General features: G+C 38.4%; 1 protein-coding gene across 4 annotated transcripts in view; it reads left to right on the top strand.

Moving 5' to 3' along the window:
- The window catches only part of MAPK8IP1 (mitogen-activated protein kinase 8 interacting protein 1), a 63,745-nt gene that overhangs the window by 10,645 nt on the left and 30,432 nt on the right, over positions 1-22,668 (top strand). Inside the window, exons 1-3 of one of the 4 annotated variants that reach the window (XM_039358682.1) lie at positions 1,511-1,739; positions 7,606-7,711; positions 8,605-8,664. In XM_039358682.1, coding sequence (XP_039214616.1) covers positions 1,669-1,739; positions 7,606-7,711; positions 8,605-8,664 — 237 coding nt within the window. In that variant the 5' untranslated portion in view covers positions 1,511-1,668. Of the gene's footprint in view, positions 1-1,510; positions 1,740-7,605; positions 7,712-8,604; positions 8,665-22,668 lie in introns of those variants that run through there. The other 3 variants (XM_039358673.1, XM_039358701.1, XM_039358692.1) reach the window with 3 other exon arrangements.

The raw sequence follows: 22,668 nt of genomic DNA, 5'->3' as shown, positions 1-22,668 counted from the left end.
ATTTGATAGTATGACCTACTAAGCGTTCCATTGTCAGACATTCTACTGAAATGAATGAAGCATATGGTCTTTTATAGTTTTTCAACTATAGAAGACCAAATGTCTTCTGGAACAGTTCTTTAATAGCATAGCTCCAGCAGGCCTCTGTGATTTAAACTAAATGCAACAAGAATCTGTTAATGAACACACAGTTGTTAGTGTTGACTTAACGTATCTAAGCAAACATTTAAAAAGCTTTAAATTCACCTGGATTTTGGAATTATCCCGACATGTGTCTCAAGGTAATCTGCTTGGTTTTAATGCAACTGAGAGCAGCTTTGGATATGAAAAGTTGAGAAGCAATCTGTGTGTTCAAATGCTTTGCAACAGCTCTAATCCTGTATCTCTGTGTCATCCATAACTGACATCCTGCCACTCACCTTTTTCCTCCCCCTTCCCAAGAGAAACAAACACACTTTCAACACGGAATTTGCTTATTTATACACTCCCTTCCCCCACAGGGCAATTTTTGTAGAAATATAAGACCAACATATTTCTTTCTGCAGCACTTCCCTTAAATCAATTTCGCTGCTCTTGAGAGTTGCAATGATATATAGAATAATAAAGACTAGGAATTACTTCTTGAACATGTTGCCACACTTTGGCAACAACAGCCACACTTTGAATAGTATCTTAATGGCCACTGCTCCATAGAGCAGGCTATTCAGGAAGAATAGTCTTTAGATGAATCGAACACCATATGGAAACAGTTTTATATAGCTTCCATAGCAGGCGTTTCCTGTGAATAGAGACTATAATGGGCAGCAAATTCAATATTGTTGGATCTTCAGTCAAGCTGATATGGGAAGATCAGAATTTGGAAATATATTGTGGGGATATGAATAAATCTTGGCCATCTGAGATAAGCATTTAATATAAACCTGTTTACTCCAACTGCTGTACTGTCTGTGGTTGATAGAAATATAGTCAACAAAGCTAATTTTCCCCTCTAGATTGAGAAGGTGAATGCACACGTTAGAACAATTATAAAAGTAAGATTTCTTGTCCTCCTGAATTAGAAGCTGACCTGTGAATTATTCAAGAATATTTGCAAGTTAATATAGCCGAAATAAACTTCTGGCTTGGAATAACAACTCTGAAGCAGCGATCTACAAACCCTGGGTATAAAACAAGCCCTTGTATCTTGTGCTGGCTCCCTACATCTCTAATTATACTTTTTCTGAATTAGACTTCAGATGACTTCGTCACCCAATGGTACTTAGGGACCTGGTCATTTGCAACCTGGCTGGGGCAGAGTCACTCCAAGGTCAAAGGCAGAATGATTGGGCAGAGCATCCTGCTGCTAATCGGGTAACTTGATTCCCTTTTTTCCCTTGACTGCAGCTGATGGGAGGGAGTCTGGCTGCCTGAGGGAAGCAGAGGGCAGGGCTTGGCACCATCTCAATCCAGAGGAGTGTTTTTTCCCCTCATACAGACAGCTGATTCCATTTATTTTTAATGAGCTTCCTTAGACTGTGCTGTGAGAAGCAGAGTGCAGCACAAACAGCAGTTTCTCCTAAGCTGGGACAGGCAGGAGAGACAGCACAGAAGCAACGCTGCTCTCCTGTTTGAAGGAGGTTTCCCTTTAATAGGCCCTATTACCTTCCCCTAAGACAGGGATCCTCTTAAATGAAGCTTGAACATAAAATGCAGTCGGGCACAGAGGAGGACAGCCGGATTGAGGATCAGTGGGAGAAATGGTAGGCGATCATCTGGCTGTTGGAGGGCCTGTGGGATGGGGGATCAAGAGATTTCATATACCTGTATGTATAGCATTTAAAAGTAATTTGGCTTCCTTTATATCCCAGTGCAGAGGTCTTCGTTGGAATCCTATAAGCAAATTATTTGTTGTTGGCCCTTAGCCCACATGCAAATTTGATTGCAAACTTTATATGTAATGTTAGAAACTAAAATGTTGCTGTCTGGATTGAGAAAGGAGACCGGATCATTTACGATTCTATTAATCTCCTCTTGGTCATGAATGGCTATCTCCAGAAAGGATTCCTTGTTTGCCAAATGAAAATAATTATCTGTCAATATAGTTCTTCCTTGATGCTCAAAGATGAATTGCAAGATATGCAGAAAGGAAACTTGTGCTAGAGACAAGGCATAAATAAATAAATTACCTCGTCAATTGCAGGGATGCAGTATCTCAGCAACCTCAAATGATCCCTTAAGTATTTTTTATGATGCTGAGTGCAACTCCTAAGCACCCCAGAGTCAAACATGGGACATTTTGAAATAATGGTCTCTGCTTTTTGTTGTTGTTATTGTTACAAGGGTGAATGTGGGGTAACTCTATGCCTGAAAGATTTGCCATAATTAATATTACTGCTAGGGTTTGAAAGGCTGTTCTGGAAGGTGATGGGCTTTTAAAAACTTGGTTTGCCCATTCATTGACATTGTTGTAAAATCATGACAATTAACAGAAGAAGTCTCTTGAATCATGCCTTCTCTGATGTAGAAGATGGAATCACTTAATATTTGAGGATTGTTGCCTACATTCTCCATTGTTCCCCAGCATTTCTTATCTTTCTTGTTACCTGTTTAGGTATACTCCCCTTGAGATGAATAAGTTACATCTTGGTTTTATAAAGAGACATTGTTTTATTACAACTTCATCAATATTTGCACACACATAACTCATGGTGTAAGGAATTTGATGGCTGAAGAGTATCCCTCCCCCATCAAGTAAAAAAGTGCTGAGGAAAGGTTTCAGCTGGAAACCTACTGTGAAAGCTGCTCAATGCATTAGTTCTGTTTCATCGAATATGTTTCTGGATATAAAAACCTGCCCATGTTTCCCGGTGTTTCTATTGATTTAGCAAAAGTGTTAAAGGACTTTAAAAAGCATTTGGGTGTAACCTGAGGAAGAAACTGATGAGATACAGTTATAGTCTATGAATGGATGACCAGTGTACCCTTTTTAAACCTCCACTGAGGAGCAGATATATAGACATTGAACTTCTAGTTCTCAATTTTGTATTTTGCCATTAGAATGGAGGCATTTTTTTTTTCCTCAGGAAGGAGGAAGGAAGAATGTATAAAAAAAGTTATTGTAAAAAGATTTTTTTTTTAATGTTGGTAGTTCCCTAATACCTGGAAGTAACAGAGGTCAAATATAAATTTAAGGAAAACTTTTTTTTCTTGCAATGCATTTCTGCTTTCTTCCCTGCTTGTGTGTTTGTCTTCCCTGACACCTGACCATAGCAAGGAAAGCAATTGTTCTGCAATGTTACACTTCCCATTCTCTTTTTAACTCAATAGCCCTTTTCTTAACCGCTTATAAAAAGTGCTAGTTGATTCTGTTTTAATAAGAACCTGTTTGGGACAGAAACTCAGTTTGTTATCTCTGATATCCATGTGGGCCAAGTAGATCTCACCAGAAGTGATAGGCCAGATACAACTTTTCAAGATGCTATTTGGAATACCGTGATATTTCTTAATCAAAAAGCATAGAAGGCACTTGAACACAACTGCATCTTGTCCTTTTAGCTAATCCAAAAGCCACAGCAAAGAAAGAAAAATTGGAGGGAAACTTTTATTGACTCATAGAATTATTCTGAGTGTCCTGCCTCTCTTTATAGTGTGGTCAGACCAAGAAGCTCTACCACACTTTTGATTTTTCTTTCCATCTCGAGGTTTGCTGTTAGAACCTCACCTCACCTACTAAATCCCTATGCAGGCATATTCAATCTTGTTTGATTTAGATTATTTGCACTGCAGCTCCCATCATCCTCTGTCAAAATGGCAAATGGTTCTTAATTCATCCTTTATCATTTTAACAAGCATTTAATAGAAGCTGGAATTATTAAAATGTACAAATTTCAGGCCTGCATCTTGTACTGGATGGGGAGAACTAGAATATTTCCATATACCAGAGATGAGGATTTGTGAGGCTGGGAAAAATAAACCTGCTTCATTTGAGATGTCAAACCAGGCTATAGTTTCCTCAGTGATGGAAAGCAAGGCAATGGGTTTTGCATCTATTTTGTTTTGCTGTATGTTTTGTGTTTCACAGACTACCTAGGAGTGAATTTATGCAATGAGAAAATTTGGCATTTCAAGCTTTTACAGATTTTGCGCTGACTCAAACTAATACAAGTCATGACAATATGAAAATGACAGTGTATCACTCTTCATTGTGCAGATGACACAATTACATAATTCAGGGGCCTTCAAACTTGGCCCTTTTATGACTTGTGGACTTCAACTCCCAGAATTCCTCAGCCAGGCATGCTAGCTGAGGAATTCTGGGAGTTGAAGTCCACAAGTCATAAAAGAGCCAAGTCTGAAGACCCCTGATGTAATTTATGTCACATTATAATGTCTGATTTCTTTATTTTCCATCTTTACTATTTTTATAAATAATTCAAGGTGGTGAACACAGTACTCCTCCCTTCTCCTATTTTCCCCACAAAAACAACCCTGTAAAGTGAGTTGGGCTGAGAGAGGGTGACTGGCCCAAAGTCAGCCAGCCAGCCAGTCGGCTTTCATACCCAAGGCAGGGCTAGAACACAGAGTCTCCTGACTTCTAGCCTGGTACTTTAACCACTAGACCAAATTGGTTCTCTGATGCAAACTCGACTTACAACCATTCATTTAGTGACCGTTCAAAGTTACAACGGCACTGAAAAAAAGTGACTTCTAACCGTTTTTCAGACTTATGACCATTGTAGCATCCCCATGATTACATAATCCAAATCTGGATGCTTGGCAACTGGTTCACATTTATGACAGTTGCAGTGTCCCGGGGTCATGTGTTCACCTTTTGCGGCCTTCTGACATGCAAAGTTGAGAGGAAACCAGTTTCATTTAACAACTGTGTTACTAACTTAACAACTGCAGGGATTCACTTAACAACAAGAAAAGTTGTAAAATGGGCCAAAACTCACTTAACAACAGAAATGTCGGGCTCAGTTGTGGTCATAGGTCAAAGACTACCTGTACATGAATTCTGTCAGTTGTGAAATGATGTCATGACTCGCATGTCATGTGCCACTTTTTGCCTCCCTCTGCGGACATCCATGTGGTAAAATACAATGTGCTTGGCTCAATCTGATGCTTTCAGATATGTAGGACTACAGGTTCCATGGAGCTAGAAAATCCAACATAGCATGCCATGAAATGACTAGGGTGTAAGTAATAAAAGGGCCTCCTGGTTCAAGAAGGGTTCCAATTGGCAAACAAGATGAAGTTGGCAAAGGCCTTTTTGGCCACAGATGCCACCTGCTCTGGATTTTATCTTGATCTTGGCCAGTATTTATAATGAAATGTTTTAGTTATTTTGTGCAATATTTATAAAATAATTATTTTAAATACAGCAGTAGAGGAAAATAAGCTAAACCATCCCATGCAGGCTAGGAATTGTGGCATTTGTAGCCACATATTAAGGACTTCAGATTTTACAAATTTGCATTGAACTACAGTTTCTCATTATAAGAATGAGCCTGTTGGGTTTTTAAGGTACCTTAACACCACCCCCAACTTTGGCCTTAATGTGAAGTTTAGAAGCTTTTGCTTGAATTTTAGATTAAACTCAGTGGCTGTATCCAATCCCAAGCAATTTATCAGATTCAGTCTCATTTCTGAATTTGGCTCATCAATTATAGATAAATTTAACCACAGCTTGTCCAGTTTGAGTGTCACACTGTACTGATGATAATCTGAAATGGAAACTTGTGATCTCTCTCACCTTAGATGAGGGGAACATGTATGCCAAAACTCACAACAGTTCACTCTTATGATATTAAATCCCATTTTACTAATATATATGAATTCCCCTTTTCCCAGTTTTAAGGAAAATAGTAGATTCATTTCTGAAAAATAAATGGGTGAATTTATTTAAATTAACCCATTCTAGAACCAGGAGCAACTGCTACTTGACTATTGAAAACGATCTTTGATTTACTTGTCTCTTTTGTCTTTTGGCAATAAATGCATAGACTTGCCTTAAATATATTAATTAAAGTTCAGGTTTGCCTGAAAGATATAATGTTGCTCACATTACATTATGTCTCTCTGTTCATGGGGATGCAGTGCAGCAGAGGTAGAAAAGCAATAGCATTTCAGGTATTTCTGAGCTGTGGCAATTGAATGCTAATATGGCTCAAACTCACAGATTAACTATAAGCCTTGTAGTTCAGTAGCATCTGGAAGAGTGCAGCTTGCTCAGAGACGGGGGCAGCTTAAGACCAGGAATAGCTACATGGTTTTAAACAGTATTTTCTTTATAGGCACTAGATTAATATTGAGAGCAGTGCTATGTGGACCTTCACTCATAAAACACAAAATGTCACAAGACCCAAAGTCTGTCTTCTAAAATTATTTCCCCTTAAATGTTTGGTTGTTTCCCTTGATTGCTATTGTGGCTATTCATTTGGACAATTGAAGCTTCCCTATACCAAGGGTTTGCAAACTTTTTCAGGTTGTAGAAAGATAGAGAGATAGAGAGGTAGAGATAGCAATAGATGAGAGAGAGACTTTTATGTATATAACTTTTTGCCAAATGCTAGAGTTCCATGGACCTTGTTTGAAATACCCTGGCTTACACTAGTGAGTACAGTGTTCTTGTACATTGCAGTACTATCAATTTCCTCTGATAGTTACTGCTGACAGAGGTGTACATTATAGATCTAAAGTAGAAAAAATGAATGCAGATACTTTTCTATAGATAGTGTGAAACTGATTAGATAGAACTGGAGCTGATTAATGTTTGCTTAAATGGACTGAAGCCTATGGTTGTAGGGAAGACAGGAGAAGGGAAATATCTCTGCTTTCCATAATTGATTGTTGATTGAGATAGATTGTTTACTTTCAAAAACTCAAATATAGTATGTAGGAATGAAGAAATTGTGTTTTGATCCTATTGACCCTAACTGACAGCAAATTGGACTAGATAATGAAGATATACAGCAACAATCAGAACATACATCTATGGTGCAAGGGATCCCAAAATCCAACAGCCTTTTTTAGCATGTCCTGCTTCTTTTGTAATATAAAATATGTGTCTGACTCTTGTGCACATATTATAAATTGATCAAATAAATATTATGCAGCAATTGAATTTTGAGAAATAAGTACCCTTGCTTCTTAAAGGCCTTAAGTATAGGTCTTATTTTGATGTAAGACAGATATCCCAGGTATTTCATCACCTAGAAATGTCTACCTGGCCCTTTGAGCTCATGAAGTTGTCCCTGAGTGTTTCAGTAGCTGAGACGTTGTTTTTCTGGTTCAGCTGTGGTCCACTTGATACCACTGCAAGGTAGCATTGCTTTTTAAGACAATGAGGCTCTGTGAGTGAGCTGTTCCCTTTGTTGTGATATTTGTGTCTCACTCCTCCTTCTGGTTCCAAATACAACTGCATTAGCAGGTTTTTCAAGTAAAAAAGTGGCTTGATGGCTGTTTGAACATATACATACAGTCCGAAACCTCTGAGATTTTTTGTAGACCAGGTAAACGAATTCAATATGAAAGATTGTTTTACTTTCCTTCATACCAAGCTTTGTAAGTTCTTATATGCTTGTTTTCTCTGATGGATAATTATATGGTCTTTGTGTTATCTAGGCTCACCCATGACATCAGTCTAGAAGAGTTTGAAGATGAAGATCTTTCTGAAATTACTGATGAGTGTGGAATCAGTCTACACTGTAAGGACAATTTGGCCTTACGGGTAAGAACATCAGTGTTACCCTATTTATTCTTGGTCATATAATTGGGGATGTAACCTGCAGTCCTACCTCAAATCTGAACCCTGGATAAGAAGGAAGCAGGTTATTTCAATCCCAGGAGAAAATTGTATCAATATCTTCCTTGAATAACTCATTTTTCACTTCATTTTTTAAAAAGCTCTGAATATCAGTAGATCAGCCTCCCTCCCCCCCCCTCCCCCCCCACCTGGTGTCCTTGGTCAGACTGTTTGGGAATCTAGCAGTTGAAATCCAACACATCTGGTAGATACTAGGCTGGGAATGCTGAACCTAGCTACTTAAGATGAAACTGAAGTCTAAATATGCTTGCCTTTGTGCTGCTCCTTATACTGCAGTTGAGGCCTGTGTCACCCTGAGGCACCATTACTGCATTGCACTCTGCCTTGGCTGCATCTGGAAGAATTCAGGCATGAAGCAAATGCAGGTACTGCGCTTGCTGTGCTTCCATCAAGTAAAATTTTAGGCACAAGGGTTGTAGTCTGGGACTCATTCCCAGATGTAAATGGAGCAGATAGGCTTGAATTGTGCGATACATTTTTCATCCTCAGAGAAATTGCCCTCTGTCAGGTCCAAAGCCACTATGCTTCCTACATGTATAACAGCAAGTTATAATGCAGTTGGTTTGTTTTAATCCAATTTTTAAATTAAGAACTTCTTATATGAAGGAAGAAGATAGATTTTTGCTTAATGAATTAAGATCAGTAGTATCTTCACAAATATGTAATATTAATCATAATTTTTATCAACTTGAAAACATCTTTAATTTAGGGCATACATTATGCTAAACTACAGTTGGTTGGATTCACCTATTGCTTCAAGCCAGAATCAAACCATGTTATATCTTTATTGTCCTCAGTATGGTTTGTTAGCTGTGGGTTCTCAGAGAAGCAGTGTCAACACAACTGAGAGCTGCCAGGTATGACCTCATATGATTCCTTTCTTTCATATAAGTACTTAGGATATGTGCCTCACACGTTTTTCATATCTATGCTTCATATTCCTAGAAAACAGAGAGGTGGTGACTATTGCCCATGGCTAATTCCCAAACTATACTTGCAAGGATTCAAGCCAAAACTTTTTATTTAAAAGATTTCTCCCTAACATCACCTATCTGATGTTATTATTTTTAGTTGGTAATATTGGGTGGGAGGGAAGCTGAAGTCGGACAAATCTACTAAGCACTGCCTTTATATCGTTCTTAAGTACTGTAAAGCCATGCAGAATTATTTGCAAGCCTCATTGTTTAGGCAGATTAGATTTTAGCTGTCAGGATAGAACAAATTATACTGGTTATCTTTTCTGCTGACTTAAGAACTAGAGAAATGCACATATTAACATTGCATGAAAAAGAGGTCTTACTGGCATTGAAAAAAAAGTCTCATGTAAACCAGAGTGCAGTCCAAGTAAGGCACCTATATATGACCATTCCATCAAGCCCTTAAAAAGAAGGAACTCTGTATTCTATGAAATCCCAAAGTAGTTTTTATTTTAGGCTCTCAGCCATTCTAATTAGCCTTGCTGTTATCGGAATATTTAGATTTCAAAATATGAATGTGACCCATAATAAAGACATTTTAGAAGGGAAAATGTGTGAATTTTCTAGTACCTCATTGACAAAAGAAGGTCAGCCTAAATGTTTTATTTTAAAAGAACTGAAGAACTAAATAAAAGTTTCAAAGTTTTTGCTGTTGTCAAGGAAGTATATTTTTACAAGTGATACAGTGAACATTTCAAGCCCAGTGGGAAAAATGATGAACTTCCAATTAACAAGTATGGATTTCACTTTTAGAAACATAGTAGCTATTTATTTGATTTTTATAACTGCCCATCACACTCCAATTGAAAAAGCTATATTGTTTTGAGATCAACCATAAAAAGACACACAAAGAAGAATAAAGGCATACTATATAGAAGAGATGAAAAGTCATTCAAAAAAGTGACTTCAGTGATAATATCTTTTGACGAGAGAACCAGAACACCAAACAGAAAAATATATTGTTCACCAAAGTTGCAAAAATGTATTAAAATTGTGCTCAAAAGAAGATGAGAAAGAACTTCATGCACCCATGAAAAATCCTTATGATATAAAAGAAAAATATTAACATGGAATTAATATGAAAGACATCACATAATACGTGAAGGTTGGGAAGAAAAAAAAAGAATCTATAGTCATTAAATATAGAACTTACATTGTACAATAAAAACTGGTTTTAAATAACTTTGTAAAAGGTTGAGATCATTTATTCAAAACTAAAAGATTAATTAGGCATCTTATTTGCAGACAATTATGAAAAACTCTTTGGAAGTTTCACATCATAATTATATGTGAGTGGAATGCAAATCTTTGAGATGCTGTTACAATATACAACATTTCTTTTTACTTGGATAGAATAAATAGTTGTGCTACTCTTAGATTAAGTTGAGGATTGTTTATGCTGGTACTTTTAAGCTGCAAAGTAACAAAAATAAATATGAAATGCTATGCCATGTTGCAAAATAAAAGAAAAGCTGTTGATTTTTAAAGGACTAGATGAGTGGACAATGCAGCAGATCCACAACAATTATACAGTTTCTGTTATTGTCTCAGAGCACCTGTGAAGTGAGAGCTGGATTCTTGCCCCTTATTCTTGCTGACTGTGGAGTTCTGGCTATTTGTCCCTCGCCACCAATTAATCCAGTCTTTAGTTGAGCATCATGACATAGATTGTTGTTTCCTCACTACTAATGGCAGTCTTAAGCAGTTACACTGGGAGATGATTTATGCATGTATATCTGTCTCTCTGAATAGGCATCAGGTGTGGCCTGCAGGAGTACAAATGTTGCTTACCTCTTGTGAGGCCAGGGAGGCAAATAAGCACTCCAAACTGTCCCTTACCAGCTGTTTTACTAGTAAAATATCATTTTAGTATGGTAAGATCCACTTCCCTCTGACTTAATTAAACCCACACTGAATCTGTTTGAAGTAGAAGGTGCACAGTGACACTGTAAAGCATGTCACATGTTGTCAGGTAAATGTGATTAATTTTTAAAAATTCAAGATGCTTAGAAGGATTCCAGTCAAATACTGTAGTAGAGCAAGCTTTTTCAACTTGAGAAGCCAATGAGATTCTATGAGAGACAAAAAAAAAGGGGGGGGGCAGGAATCATTTTAACACATTTTTTTAACACTAAAGCAGTGGTGTCAAACTTGATTGCATCATGTGACATATCACAATGTTTTTTGCCTTTGTGGAGCCGGGGTGGGTGTGGCCTGCACGTGACGCATCTGGCCCGCGGGCCACCAGTTTAACACCCTGCACTAAAGCATTGCCTCTTGATCAAGGGTTCTGGGAAGTGTTTATTTTAACAAAGAGAGTCCCCAGACTTATAAAATCTGAAAACCTCTCAGTTAGACTGCTATTCATTGATATCTGGAGTTAACAAATGTATTTTTCTTTTTGATAAATGTCTTCAGAAGAGCAAGTAAAAAATATCCTCTGTGTTGAATGTAAATCTGTAGATTTTGTTAAGAATTGAAAAATACATACACTATAAAATTAGAATTGGTATTTGTTCATTGTGAAGAGCACCCAGGTATAATGTGTGTCAGTATATATGTCAGAGATAATGAAAAAGACTGGAGACATAGGATAGGAGTTGTAGCATAACATAGAAGAACAGTATTGGAAAAGAAATGTTTTCAAAGATGTTAGCCCATATAGATGGATGGATGGATGAATGGATGGACGGACAAACAGACGGACGGACAGACAGATAACCTTGTTATTTTTTACTATTAGCACACTGGCCCACATTAAAAATGAAATTCTGTTACCTGCTATTGAAAGAAAGTATATATCTACCCATACACATATGTACCACACATATACATATTCTATATACATACATACACATATATATATAATAATAATGATAATGATAAAGTTGGAAGGGACCTTGGAGGTCATCTAGTCCAACCCCCTGCTTAGGCAGGAAACCCTATACCATTTTGGACAAATGGCTGTCCAGTTTCTTCTTAAAAACTTCCAGTGTTGGAGCATTCACCGCTTCTGGAAGCAGGTTGTTCCACTGGTTAATTGTTCTAACTGTCAGGAAGTTTCTCCTTAGTTTTAGGTTGCTTCTCTCTTTGGTTAGTTTCCACCTGTTGCTTCTTGTCCTGCCTTCAGGCGCTTTGGAAAATAGCTTGATTCCCTCTTCTTTGTGGCAGACCTGAGATACTAGAACACAGCTATCATGTTTCCCCCTCGTCCTTCTCTTCGTTAAACTAGACATACCCAATTTAACTTCCTCTATAGTTGGAAATACTGTCAAAAAATCATTTTCTTACTGCTATATGAATTCAGTGGGATGTATTTCTAACAAAAAATGGACAAGAGCTCAGTCTTCTTATTTCCCTCACTCGCTCCCTAGAGAAGGTACATACAGTAAACATCAAGCTGCAAGGACCATGCTGGCATTGCCTTAAATTTGGTGTCAGGCAAAACACCCTGCTTGCCCACCCCCAAGGCCTGAAAGTAGTATACGACTGATGAGCTCAATGTTTTTCAAGAAATTTGAGAGTGTGGCTAAAATTCAAACATACCACTAATTTGTAATACTGTATATTTCTTTATAACAGAAATCCCCAGTTTCTATTGCCTTATTTGGGTTTTTCTCAATTTTCCCAAATGATGATGATAATGATGACGACGACGATGGGACCTTGGAGGTCATCTAGTCTAACCCCCTGCTCAGGCAGGAAACCCTATACCATTTCAGACAGATGGCTGTCCAGTCTCTTCTTAAAAACTTCCAGTGTTGGAGCATTCACCACTTCTGGAGGCAGGTTGTTCCACTGGTTAATTATTCTAACTGTCAGGAAGTTTCTCCTTAGTTCTAGGTTGCTTCTCTCTTTGGTTAGTTTTCACCCGTTGCTTCTCGTCCTGCCTTCAGGCGCTTTGGAAAATAGCTTGACTCCCTCTTCTTTATGGTAGCCCCTGAGATACTGGAACACAGGTATCATGTCCCCCCTCGTCCTTCTCTTTGTTAAACTAGACATACCCAATTCCAGCAACTATTCCTTATATGTTTTAGCCTCCAGTTCCCTAATCATCTTTGTTGCTCTTTTCTGTACTCTTTCTAGAGTCTCAACATCTTTTTTACATCGTGGTGAGCAAAACTGGATGCAGTATTCCAAGTGTGGCCTTACCAAGGCATTGTAAAGTGGTATTAATACTTCACGTGATCTTGATTCTATCTCTCTGTTAATGCAGCCTAGCACTGTGTTGACTTTTTTGGCAGCTGCAAAAAAAGCTACACACACACACATACATACATGCTGTGTGTTGTTCATCCATCGATTTCGATGAGGACCTTGACATCTTGTGGGTTTTGGGCTATCAACGATGTGTCCGTAGGTGGCTAATAAGACCAATGTTAGCACGGAATGTTCTGCCACATACTGAACAAAGAAATGTAGACACAGCTCTGGCTTTGCAGAGTGCTCGCTTTTCTTGTGCCAAGATTGTCCTTCTGTCTTCATATGTCTGGCAACCCTGGTACACCAAGGTGTGCCATGTCGGTTGATCATGTGCCAGAAGTTCCCAAGAGATGGTGTTAATATCCAGGGACTTAAGAGAGGCTTTCAATGTGTCTTTGTATCGCTTCTTTTGTCCCCCATGCGATCGCTTTCCTCGAGGCAGCTCACCATAGAAGAGCTGTTTAGGGATGCTATGATCTGGCATCCTTACAACATGGCCTGCCCAGCGCATCTGGGCTTTCATCAACAGAGTGTAAACTGATGATAGGCCTGCTCTGGAGAGGACACCTATGTCTGGTATCTTATCCTGCCACCAGATCCTCAGAATTCTACGTAGGCAAGTCATGTGGAAGTAGTTCAGTTGCCTAACGTGCCTTCTGTACACTGTCCAGGTCTCACTAGCATACATCAGGGTGGTTAGCACTGCTGCCTGGTAAACTTTAAACTTATAGCAAGGCTTATTCCATGGCGGTCCCACACGTTAGTCCACAATCTGCCAAATCCAGAACTTGCCTTGGCAATTCTACAGTTGACCTCGATGTCAATTGTCACTGCACAGGAGAGGGTACTACCAAGATACGTAAATTGGTCTACTGCTTGCAGCTTTTGTCCCTTTACTGTGATGGTAGGCTCTTGATATTGGGCTTTTGGAGCTGGCTGGTACATTACTTCACTTTTCTTCGTGTTGATGAAGAGGCCAAAGTTGTCACAAGCGGCTGCGAATTTGTCCATGCTGGCTTGTATTTCTTGCTCCGATCCTGCATTAAGGGCACAGTCATCAGCAAAGAGGAGATCTCGTAGCACAGTCTCCTTTACCTTGGTGACAGCCTGAAGTCTTCGCAGGTTGAACAGTTTCCCATCAGTTCTGTACCTCAGATTAACTCCCACTGAGCTGTTCTGAAAGGCGTCTGACAGCATGGCTGAGAACATCATGCTGAACAGGGTTGGTGCCAGCACACAGCCTTGCTTAACGCCATTAGTAACAGGGAAGGCCTCTGAGGCTCCACCGTTACTCAGAACACATATGTATGTACATACATACATACATACATACATACATACATACATACATACAGTTAAACAACTGTGATTTCTATAACTAATCTGGTTCCACATGTCCTAATTGTTGATGGACAGAATTATTTTTGCTATTGGGGATCAAGATTCTTTCTTCTGATACTGCAAGTTATTGAGATGATCATCAAGGGCCTCCCTCTGTTCCTAGGGAACTGGAAGCTATAGTATTTGCTCTGAATCTGGATCCCTGCATGCTCCTGAAGAATAATTAAAGGAAAGGAGTAAGTGGATTTTCTAAGAAATATTTTCTGGCTAGTTGCAATAAAATATATTGGGGGGGGGGGGGTAAAAAATGTAGAGAAAGAATTACTAGGTATAACTAAGAAGCATGAAGTATTGCGCTGTAAAAAGAAATGAATCATAATTTTTAATCCATTTACATATAAGTAAGAAAATAGTACTTCCCACTGTGGGAGGCTAACATGAGACTTGGTTATATTCTCAGGTGAATGAGCAGGTGCCTACTAACAATATGTACTATTAATACATTTCATTGCCTGAATGCTGGTCTAAAATAGTCATATAAACAGATAAGATAGCAAGAATCTAAAGTTTGTAATGACAAAATACAAAATAATTATATCTTATAATGTCTTATATCTTATCTACTTGTTCTTGCTAGAAAGCTTGCCAAACTCCAATTTAAAGAAATAAATTGGATTAATTTAGTCCTGAATCAGTAACAGTGAATCCCTGGCCAATTAAGTAGGTGGAAAAGAAATCAATACGGTATTATCCTACCAAATATGAACATTTACAATGGGTTTTCCTCCAATGTGTCTATAGAAGCCAATGATTTTGTAATCAGCACCTCAAGGACACTCATAGCTCCAATTCATCTAGCTTTCACGCTGTGGAATATATTGCTGCCAGAGATACTGTATACCTGGCTCCTACCCTATTCTTATTTCAGAAGACTATAAAACCTATTCTGCCTCATAATAAGTAGTTGTTAAATAACCATCTGTTTTAGTATGGGCTAGAAGAGGCTCAGCTTCGGTATTGTGAACCACCCAGAGTTTGTATTTATTGGAACAGTATAAAATATTGTAAAATAAATAAATGAAATGTGCCAATGCTTGATCAAAAAGGTCCAGTTGGGAATCTTCCAAATTCCTTGTTCTTAGGCAAAGCTAATTGTTCAGGAAATATGCTTGACAGAGGCAATTATTCCTACTCTTACCTCTTACATATTATGTGAAGGAGCACCTATGTGAGCTGATAACATAATGCAAACTCATTGGCTGCTTTATGCTGACTCCAAGAAACTAGAAATTTATAGAAATTTACTGGTGTAAATGAAATAAGGGAAAGTAGCTATTTGGCTAAGAAAACGATCAATTAAAATTGTCAGTATATAAATCATGATATATAAGAGAAGGTCATGGATGGCAATGATTTAGGATTAATGAGCTCCCATGCAGGATGAAGTTGCAACACAGAGTAGACCAAAAAAACCCAGGATATTTTTATTGAAAGAAGAAAATTGGCCATGTTAGTAATCCAAATCAGTTGTAAGCAAAGTCAGATCCAAAAACCTGCAGTAGGGCTGTGCAGAGCTTCAGGTTTGATTTCTAAAATGTGGTTGGAGTATGTAGGAATACAACACCTTAAAGCAGACACCTTTTCCTGGTATTGCATGGCAGTTCTGGAAGGAAATAATTCCAGGAAAAAGACCCAGCTATTTTAAAGAGGTGCAGTGAGGTGTCATAGCCTCATTCCTGTTTATTCTGAAGTTCCTTTGGAAATAAACTCCAGAGTACTATGTAGCCTGGTCTGTAAGTTTATGAATTTTCCAAAACTCTTCACGTAATAAAGTGAAAAGAAGGGGGAGAGATAGGGCAGAAGAGTTAAAAGAGAAGGAATGGTTTCATAGTCTTAAAAAACTTGAGACTCCACTGATGCTTGATCATTCCAACAATCTAATAATTCACTGCAGCTGGAGGTTCTCAACAAATCTTCCCTAAAAAGAGAAGATTGAAAGCCGGACAAACAATTTTCCAGATCCAGCAATGAAATCTTGAGGGTGCAAACTACCACTTCTTTCAGAACCAATGGAACCATCCCTTCTCTCAAAGAAGCATTAACCTTCACACGGATCAATTCGCAAGCCTGCTTCCTGCAGGCCTTGGCCAAATGGGATGGGCAAGGGTCTAAAATAAAGATGATTGTACCCACAACTCTGAGGATCTCTCTTCCTTGGGACTAACTGTTCAAACTCTCTCCAGATACCACTGTAAGATTATCTTTGTCACCGCCTTTACCCAGTTGGATTATTTATTTAAAAAAGCTTCCAGCCTCACCTAGCCAGGTGCATGCCAAATGTGTTGGACACAGGTATCTGCAGACTGTGTGTCTGTGTGTCAAAAAATTCAAGACTGTTGGCTGATCTTTGCCTTGTTTGTTTTTTTACATGTGTTGTGCATATGTGCATGTAAAAAAGGGATGGGATTTCAGTTACATAATCACAGCCACCATCCTGACTCTTTAGAGTGCCTGCCCACTTCTTGCATTTTAGATATTGGATAAATCCCATATTTTTGGATTTCTTTCATCACTTATGGAGAGGAAATTATGAAAATTGAAGTCCAAAACCTGAAAATCTGGGCAAGGAAGAATTATGGTAAGATTTTTCAGGATCTGAATACTCATCCAGTGAGTGCTTCTAGTGAAGTAAGATAGACAACTGGTGAAGGTGATGCACTGAAATAATATTAATAGTATTTATCTCATTATATTAAACTCTTTAAATCTTTAATTGTATAGAAATCTGTTATTAGGGAAGCACATACAATGTAAAGGCAGATCAGTTCTGTTTCTTCCTCTAGTCACTTTTTTTAAAAATTTATGTGTATCTGTATTTAGGAATATGCTTTGCATATTACTTAAGAACATGGGTATTATTTTAGAAGTGTAGCATGTTGAAAAAATTGCTTGATGATCCAAATCTCAGATCCCCAAAGACAAATGCTGACTAACCATGCATATGGGTGTGCTAAAGTTGTAATCTGTGTCATCAGAATGAATGAATATGTTTGGAAACAGAACAAAAAAGTTAATGATGGAGCTATGAGTTAAACAGAGTAGAGAAGAGACTACATTTTCTATTATACAATCCCATTATATAACTAATCACTCAAACTAATTACTCGTATAAATATTTCTATGGGGCTAAAGAAATGTTTAAAATAATGGAGCAACTGCTGCCATGACAGAGGTGAAGTAGGCGTCATAAAAATTTGCATCAAATTGAAGTACGTAAGTGAATTTTGATTCTGAAACACATGAATGACCCATTTGTCTTACAAAACATATTGCTTGATTAAAGGAATAGAGACTATCCTGTTTCTCACAGTTTCAAAGATGAGCACATCCAAGCAGGACAAAAGGTGGCAAAAGGCAATGGAAGCAAACACAAGCAACAAAACCCACAGCCCCTGGATTTCTCTCACTTTCTAGCTTCCAATTCTATATGGACTATTTCATCCAGTTCTGTCTACTGTGCTTGTTGGTGAATTACACACATTCTCAATAATAAGCTGAAGAAAGAGTGGAACATCTAGTTAGTTGTTGCAAGAAGATTGCACAAGTTAACTATAAACAGCAGCATGACAAAGTAAAAATAATGGCTGATTGGAAGATCTGCAAGAAAGCCATTTGCCTACAAGACTAGACAAAATAGACAAAATAATAGAAAATGAGGAAGCTAAAATGTTCAGGGACCTTAGAATTCAAACAGACAAGCATCTGCCACATGACACCCCAGACTTAACAATTGTCAATAAGAAAGACCAAAAAATCTGGATAGTGGATATGGCAGTACCTGGGGACAGAATAGAATAGAAAGAACTGAAGAAAATCACGAAATATGAAGACCTGCAAATAGAAGCAAAATGACTGTGACAAAAGAAAGCAAAGAAAGTATCAATAATAATAGTCATGTTGGGTGCAATTTGCAAAGAACTGAAGCACCACAGTGCTGTTGGCATTGACACAATCCCCATCAGTCAATTACAAAAGGCAGCTTTACTCAGAACAGCTTACACTTTGCTATGATACCTTTAACACCACCAAACAACATCTGCCTATGCCCAGTCCTTGTAAAGTCTTCAATAGGTAGATAAAAATGCTAAATCCAATCTAAACATCTGACTGTGTGATGAACCAAAATAATGCCCTAGGTAACAACAACATCTCCCCATCTCAGTCCTTAGGAAGGACTGAATATAATAATAATGATAATAATAATAATAATAATAATAATAACAACAACAACAACAACAACCCCCAGTGAGGCACTACCTTGACGTGGTTGTGGGCTTGTGTACTCTGAGGAAGATGAGAGCTATGCCAGAGGTTCAACCATACTGGACAGGTCTCATCAGAGGAGTCAGACAAAGAGTGTCTCTCCCATAAAAAATATGGTGAGACGTAAATTGCAGAATGCCATACCGGCTCGGACGTCGCCCGGGTTAACAAGGTCCGCACTAGATATTGGAGTTCCTGGATATCTGGTGAAAAATGGGTTACAGGACTCAGGACTGTTGGCTGAGCAACCAGGGCCAGCAGCTGCAGAACTACTGGAAGAAAAGGTGTTTACCCGTCGCAGATACACAGTGATGGAAAACAAAGAAATAATGATCTGTTACTACAGATCAAGTCCAACAAGAAGAGGATATCTAAAACGAATGCACCAGTTCTGGAAAGAACAACATCCAGAATCAGAAATAACAGAACAGAGACTAGCAGATCAACGCCGATTTATAACACGAAATAAAGTATTCACAGAAACAGAATTGGACGAACTGCAAAGGTTTACCCAGGGCAAAGAAATCAAAGCCTTACCAGAAGTAATTCAGAATGTAGAGGCAAACCAGGGGGAGTTGGCAGTGAAAGAATCCAGTAGAGATATACAACTGTTCTCATTTGGAAACCAGGCACCTCTTCCTCAGGAAGAACAAAACCCTCTAACTAAAGAAATAAAAGAATTGAAACAAAGAATAACTGAGCATCTAGAACAGCACAAAAACAACAGAATAAGGCTGCCTGCATTGAAGCTTGTTTCAAAGAAACAGCTAGCACAAGCATTAAAAGATGCAAATACTGCAATAGCAAGTATAAGCACCAATTCACTGCAAGAAACAAACCAACTAATGTACAGCACAGCTGCAGTTATAACTGAATACCTGGGATGCAAAATCAACAAAAAAGAAAAACAAACAAACAGTGCACCACAAAAATGGAAGGTTAGACTAGAAAATAAGATCAGCAAGTTAAGATCACATGCAAGCAAGCTAGAACAGATGAAAGAAAAGAAGCTGAAGAACAAGAAGACCAAAGAATACCTAATCAAGAAATACCACTTAGAAACAAGGAAGATCAAGGAAGCACTGGAAATAATAAAGCAACAAATAACAGCTATAGCCAGGAAAATCAGTAGATATGAAGCTCGAATTGCAAACTATAGGCAGAACCTCCAATTTCAATCCAATCAGAAACGTTTCTACCAATCCATCAATGGAGAAACTGCAAGGAATCAGTCAGTACCTGACAAGGAAGAAACAGTGCAGTTCTGGAAGCAGATATGGGATAACCCAAAGAAATACAACAAGGATGCGGCTTGGTTAAAAGAGGTGGATGCAAATAAAACAGAAGTTGAAATGAAAGAACTAGTAATAACAACAAAAATGGTAGAAAAAAGAGCAAAGAAAATCAAAAATTGGTCAGCACCAGGTGAAGATGAACTGCATGGGTTTTGGTTGAAACATCTAACTGTTATACACCCACTCATTGCCAAGCAGTTCAACAATATACTACAAGGAGGAGAAATTGAAAAGTGGCTAACAACTGGGAAAACCTACCTAATAATGAAAAATCCAGCAAAAGGGGCAACACCAGGTAACTACAGGCCAATTACCTGCTTACCAACAACTTTCAAATTACTAACTGGTGTGGTAGCTGATGCAGTACAACAGCATCTAGTTGAAAACAATCTCTTTCCACCTGAGCAGAAAGGAAACCGCCCCAATAGCAGAGGAACAAAAGATCAACTCCTAATAGACAAAATGATCTTGGAAAACTGCAAGAGAAGGAAGACCAACCTGAATGTGGCATGGATTGACTACAAAAAGGCATTTGACTCTCTGCCACATGACTGGATAATCAAGTGCCTAGAAATAACAGGAGTCAGTAGAAACATCAGAAAATTTGTGCAAAGATCGATGGCACAATGGAAGACACAGTTGCAGATCAATGGTGAGAGGCTGGGAGAGGTTAATATCAAGAGAGGAATATTTCAAGGAGATTCATTATCACCATTACTATTTGTTATTGCACTGTTTCCTCTGTCAACAATACTGAATAACTCAGGACATGGCTATCAAACATCAAAAACATCTGCCAGACTATCCCACCTCCTTTATATGGATGATCTGAAGCTGTATGGAAAAACATCATCTGAAATAGAATCGCTGCTCAACACTGTCCGTATATATAGCCAAGATATTGTAATGGAGTTTGGCTTGGACAAATGTGCCACACTTACTATCAAACAAGGAAAAATATGAAAACTGAAGGAATCAAGATGCCCCACGAAAATAACATTAAGAGTCTGGATGAGGAAGAGTACTACAAATACTTGGGTATCCTTCAAGCTGACAACATCAAGCACACTGAAGTCAAGAAAAAGATTAGAGGTGAATACATCAAGAGAGTGAAGAAGATCTTAAAGTCCAAACTCAATGGAGGAAATACCATAAAGGCAATCAACACCTGGGCAATCCCAGTCATTAGGTACACAGCTGGAATAGTGGACTGGACTCAAGCAGAACTAAAAGCAATGGATAGGCAGACCAGAAAAATAATGACAATGAATCATGCCCTTCATCCACGCAGTGACATTGATAGACTTTATCTACCAAAGCAAATAGGTGGGCGTGGAATGCTACAAGTACATCAGATGGTTGAAGAAGAAAAAATGGCTTTGGAAGAATATCTGAAGAACAATGATGAAGATGCACTGAAATTAGTATATCAGGAAGGCTTACTAACTACTGGAGAGACCAAACTGGCCTACAAGAAAGACCAAATGAAGAACAGAATAGAGGCATGGGAAGACAAAGCACTACATGGCCAATACATGAAAAAAATAGCTGGGAAAGCAGATAATAATAAAACCTGGCAATGGCTAAGAGCAGGAAAATTGAAGAAAGAGACCGAGGGACTAATTCTGGCTGCACAAGACCAAGCCTTAAGGACAAATGCATACAAAGTCAAAATTGAGAAGACAGCAACAGACAGTAAGTGCCGCCTATGCAAAGAAGCTGAAGAAACAGTGGACCACTTGGTAAGCTGTTGCAAGAAGATTGCACAGACTGATTACAAGCAGCGGCATGACAAAGTAGCAACAATGGTGCATTGGAAGATCTGCAAAAAATATCATTTGCCTGTAAGCAAAAACTGGTGGGATCATAAAATAGAGAAAGTCATAGAAAATGATAAAATTAAACTGCTCTGGGACTTCAGAATTCAAACAGACAAGCACCTGCAACATAACACCCCAGACTTAACAATTGTCGATAAGAAAGACAAAAAAGTCTGGATAGTGGACGTGGCAGTGCCTGGAGATAGCAGAATAGAAGAGAAAGAACTGGAGAAGATAACAAAATACAAAGACCTACAAATAGAAATAGAAAGACTGTGGCAAAAGCAAGCAAGGGTAGTACCAATAGTAATAGGCTCCTTGGGTGCAATCCCAAAACAACTGGAGCACCACTTGAACACCATTGGCATTGACAAATTGCTATTAGTCAATTGCAAAAGGCGGCCTTATTAGGAACTGCTTCCATCCTGCGACGATACCTGTAATACCATCAAACATCCACATCTGCCTATCCCAGGTCCTGGGTAAGGACTCGATAGGTAGACAAAATGCCAAATCCAGTCTGAACATCTGGCTGACTGTGCGATGATCCATAATAATAATAATAATTACAAGCAGCGGCATGACAAAGTAGCAACAATGGTGCATTGGAAGATCTGCAAAAAATATCATTTGCCTGTAAGCAAAAACTGGTGGGATCTTAAAATAGAGAAAGTCATAGAAAATGATAAAATTAAACTGCTCTGGGACTTCAGAATTCAAACAGACAAGCACCTGCAACATAACACCCCAGACTTAACAATTGTCGATAAGAAAGACAAAAAAGTCTGGATAGTGGACGTGGCAGTGCCTGGAGACAGCAGAATAGAAGAGAAAGAACTGGAGAAGATAACAAAATACAAAGACCTACAAATAGAAATAGAAAGACTGTGGCAAAAGCAAGC

Source organism: Crotalus tigris, unplaced genomic scaffold (genome assembly GCF_016545835.1).
Source record: "Crotalus tigris isolate CLP2741 ecotype Arizona unplaced genomic scaffold, ASM1654583v1 scf7180000017576.4783729, whole genome shotgun sequence".
NCBI lineage: Eukaryota > Metazoa > Chordata > Lepidosauria > Squamata > Viperidae > Crotalus > Crotalus tigris.
This window is presented reverse-complemented; position numbering and strand designations above follow the sequence as displayed.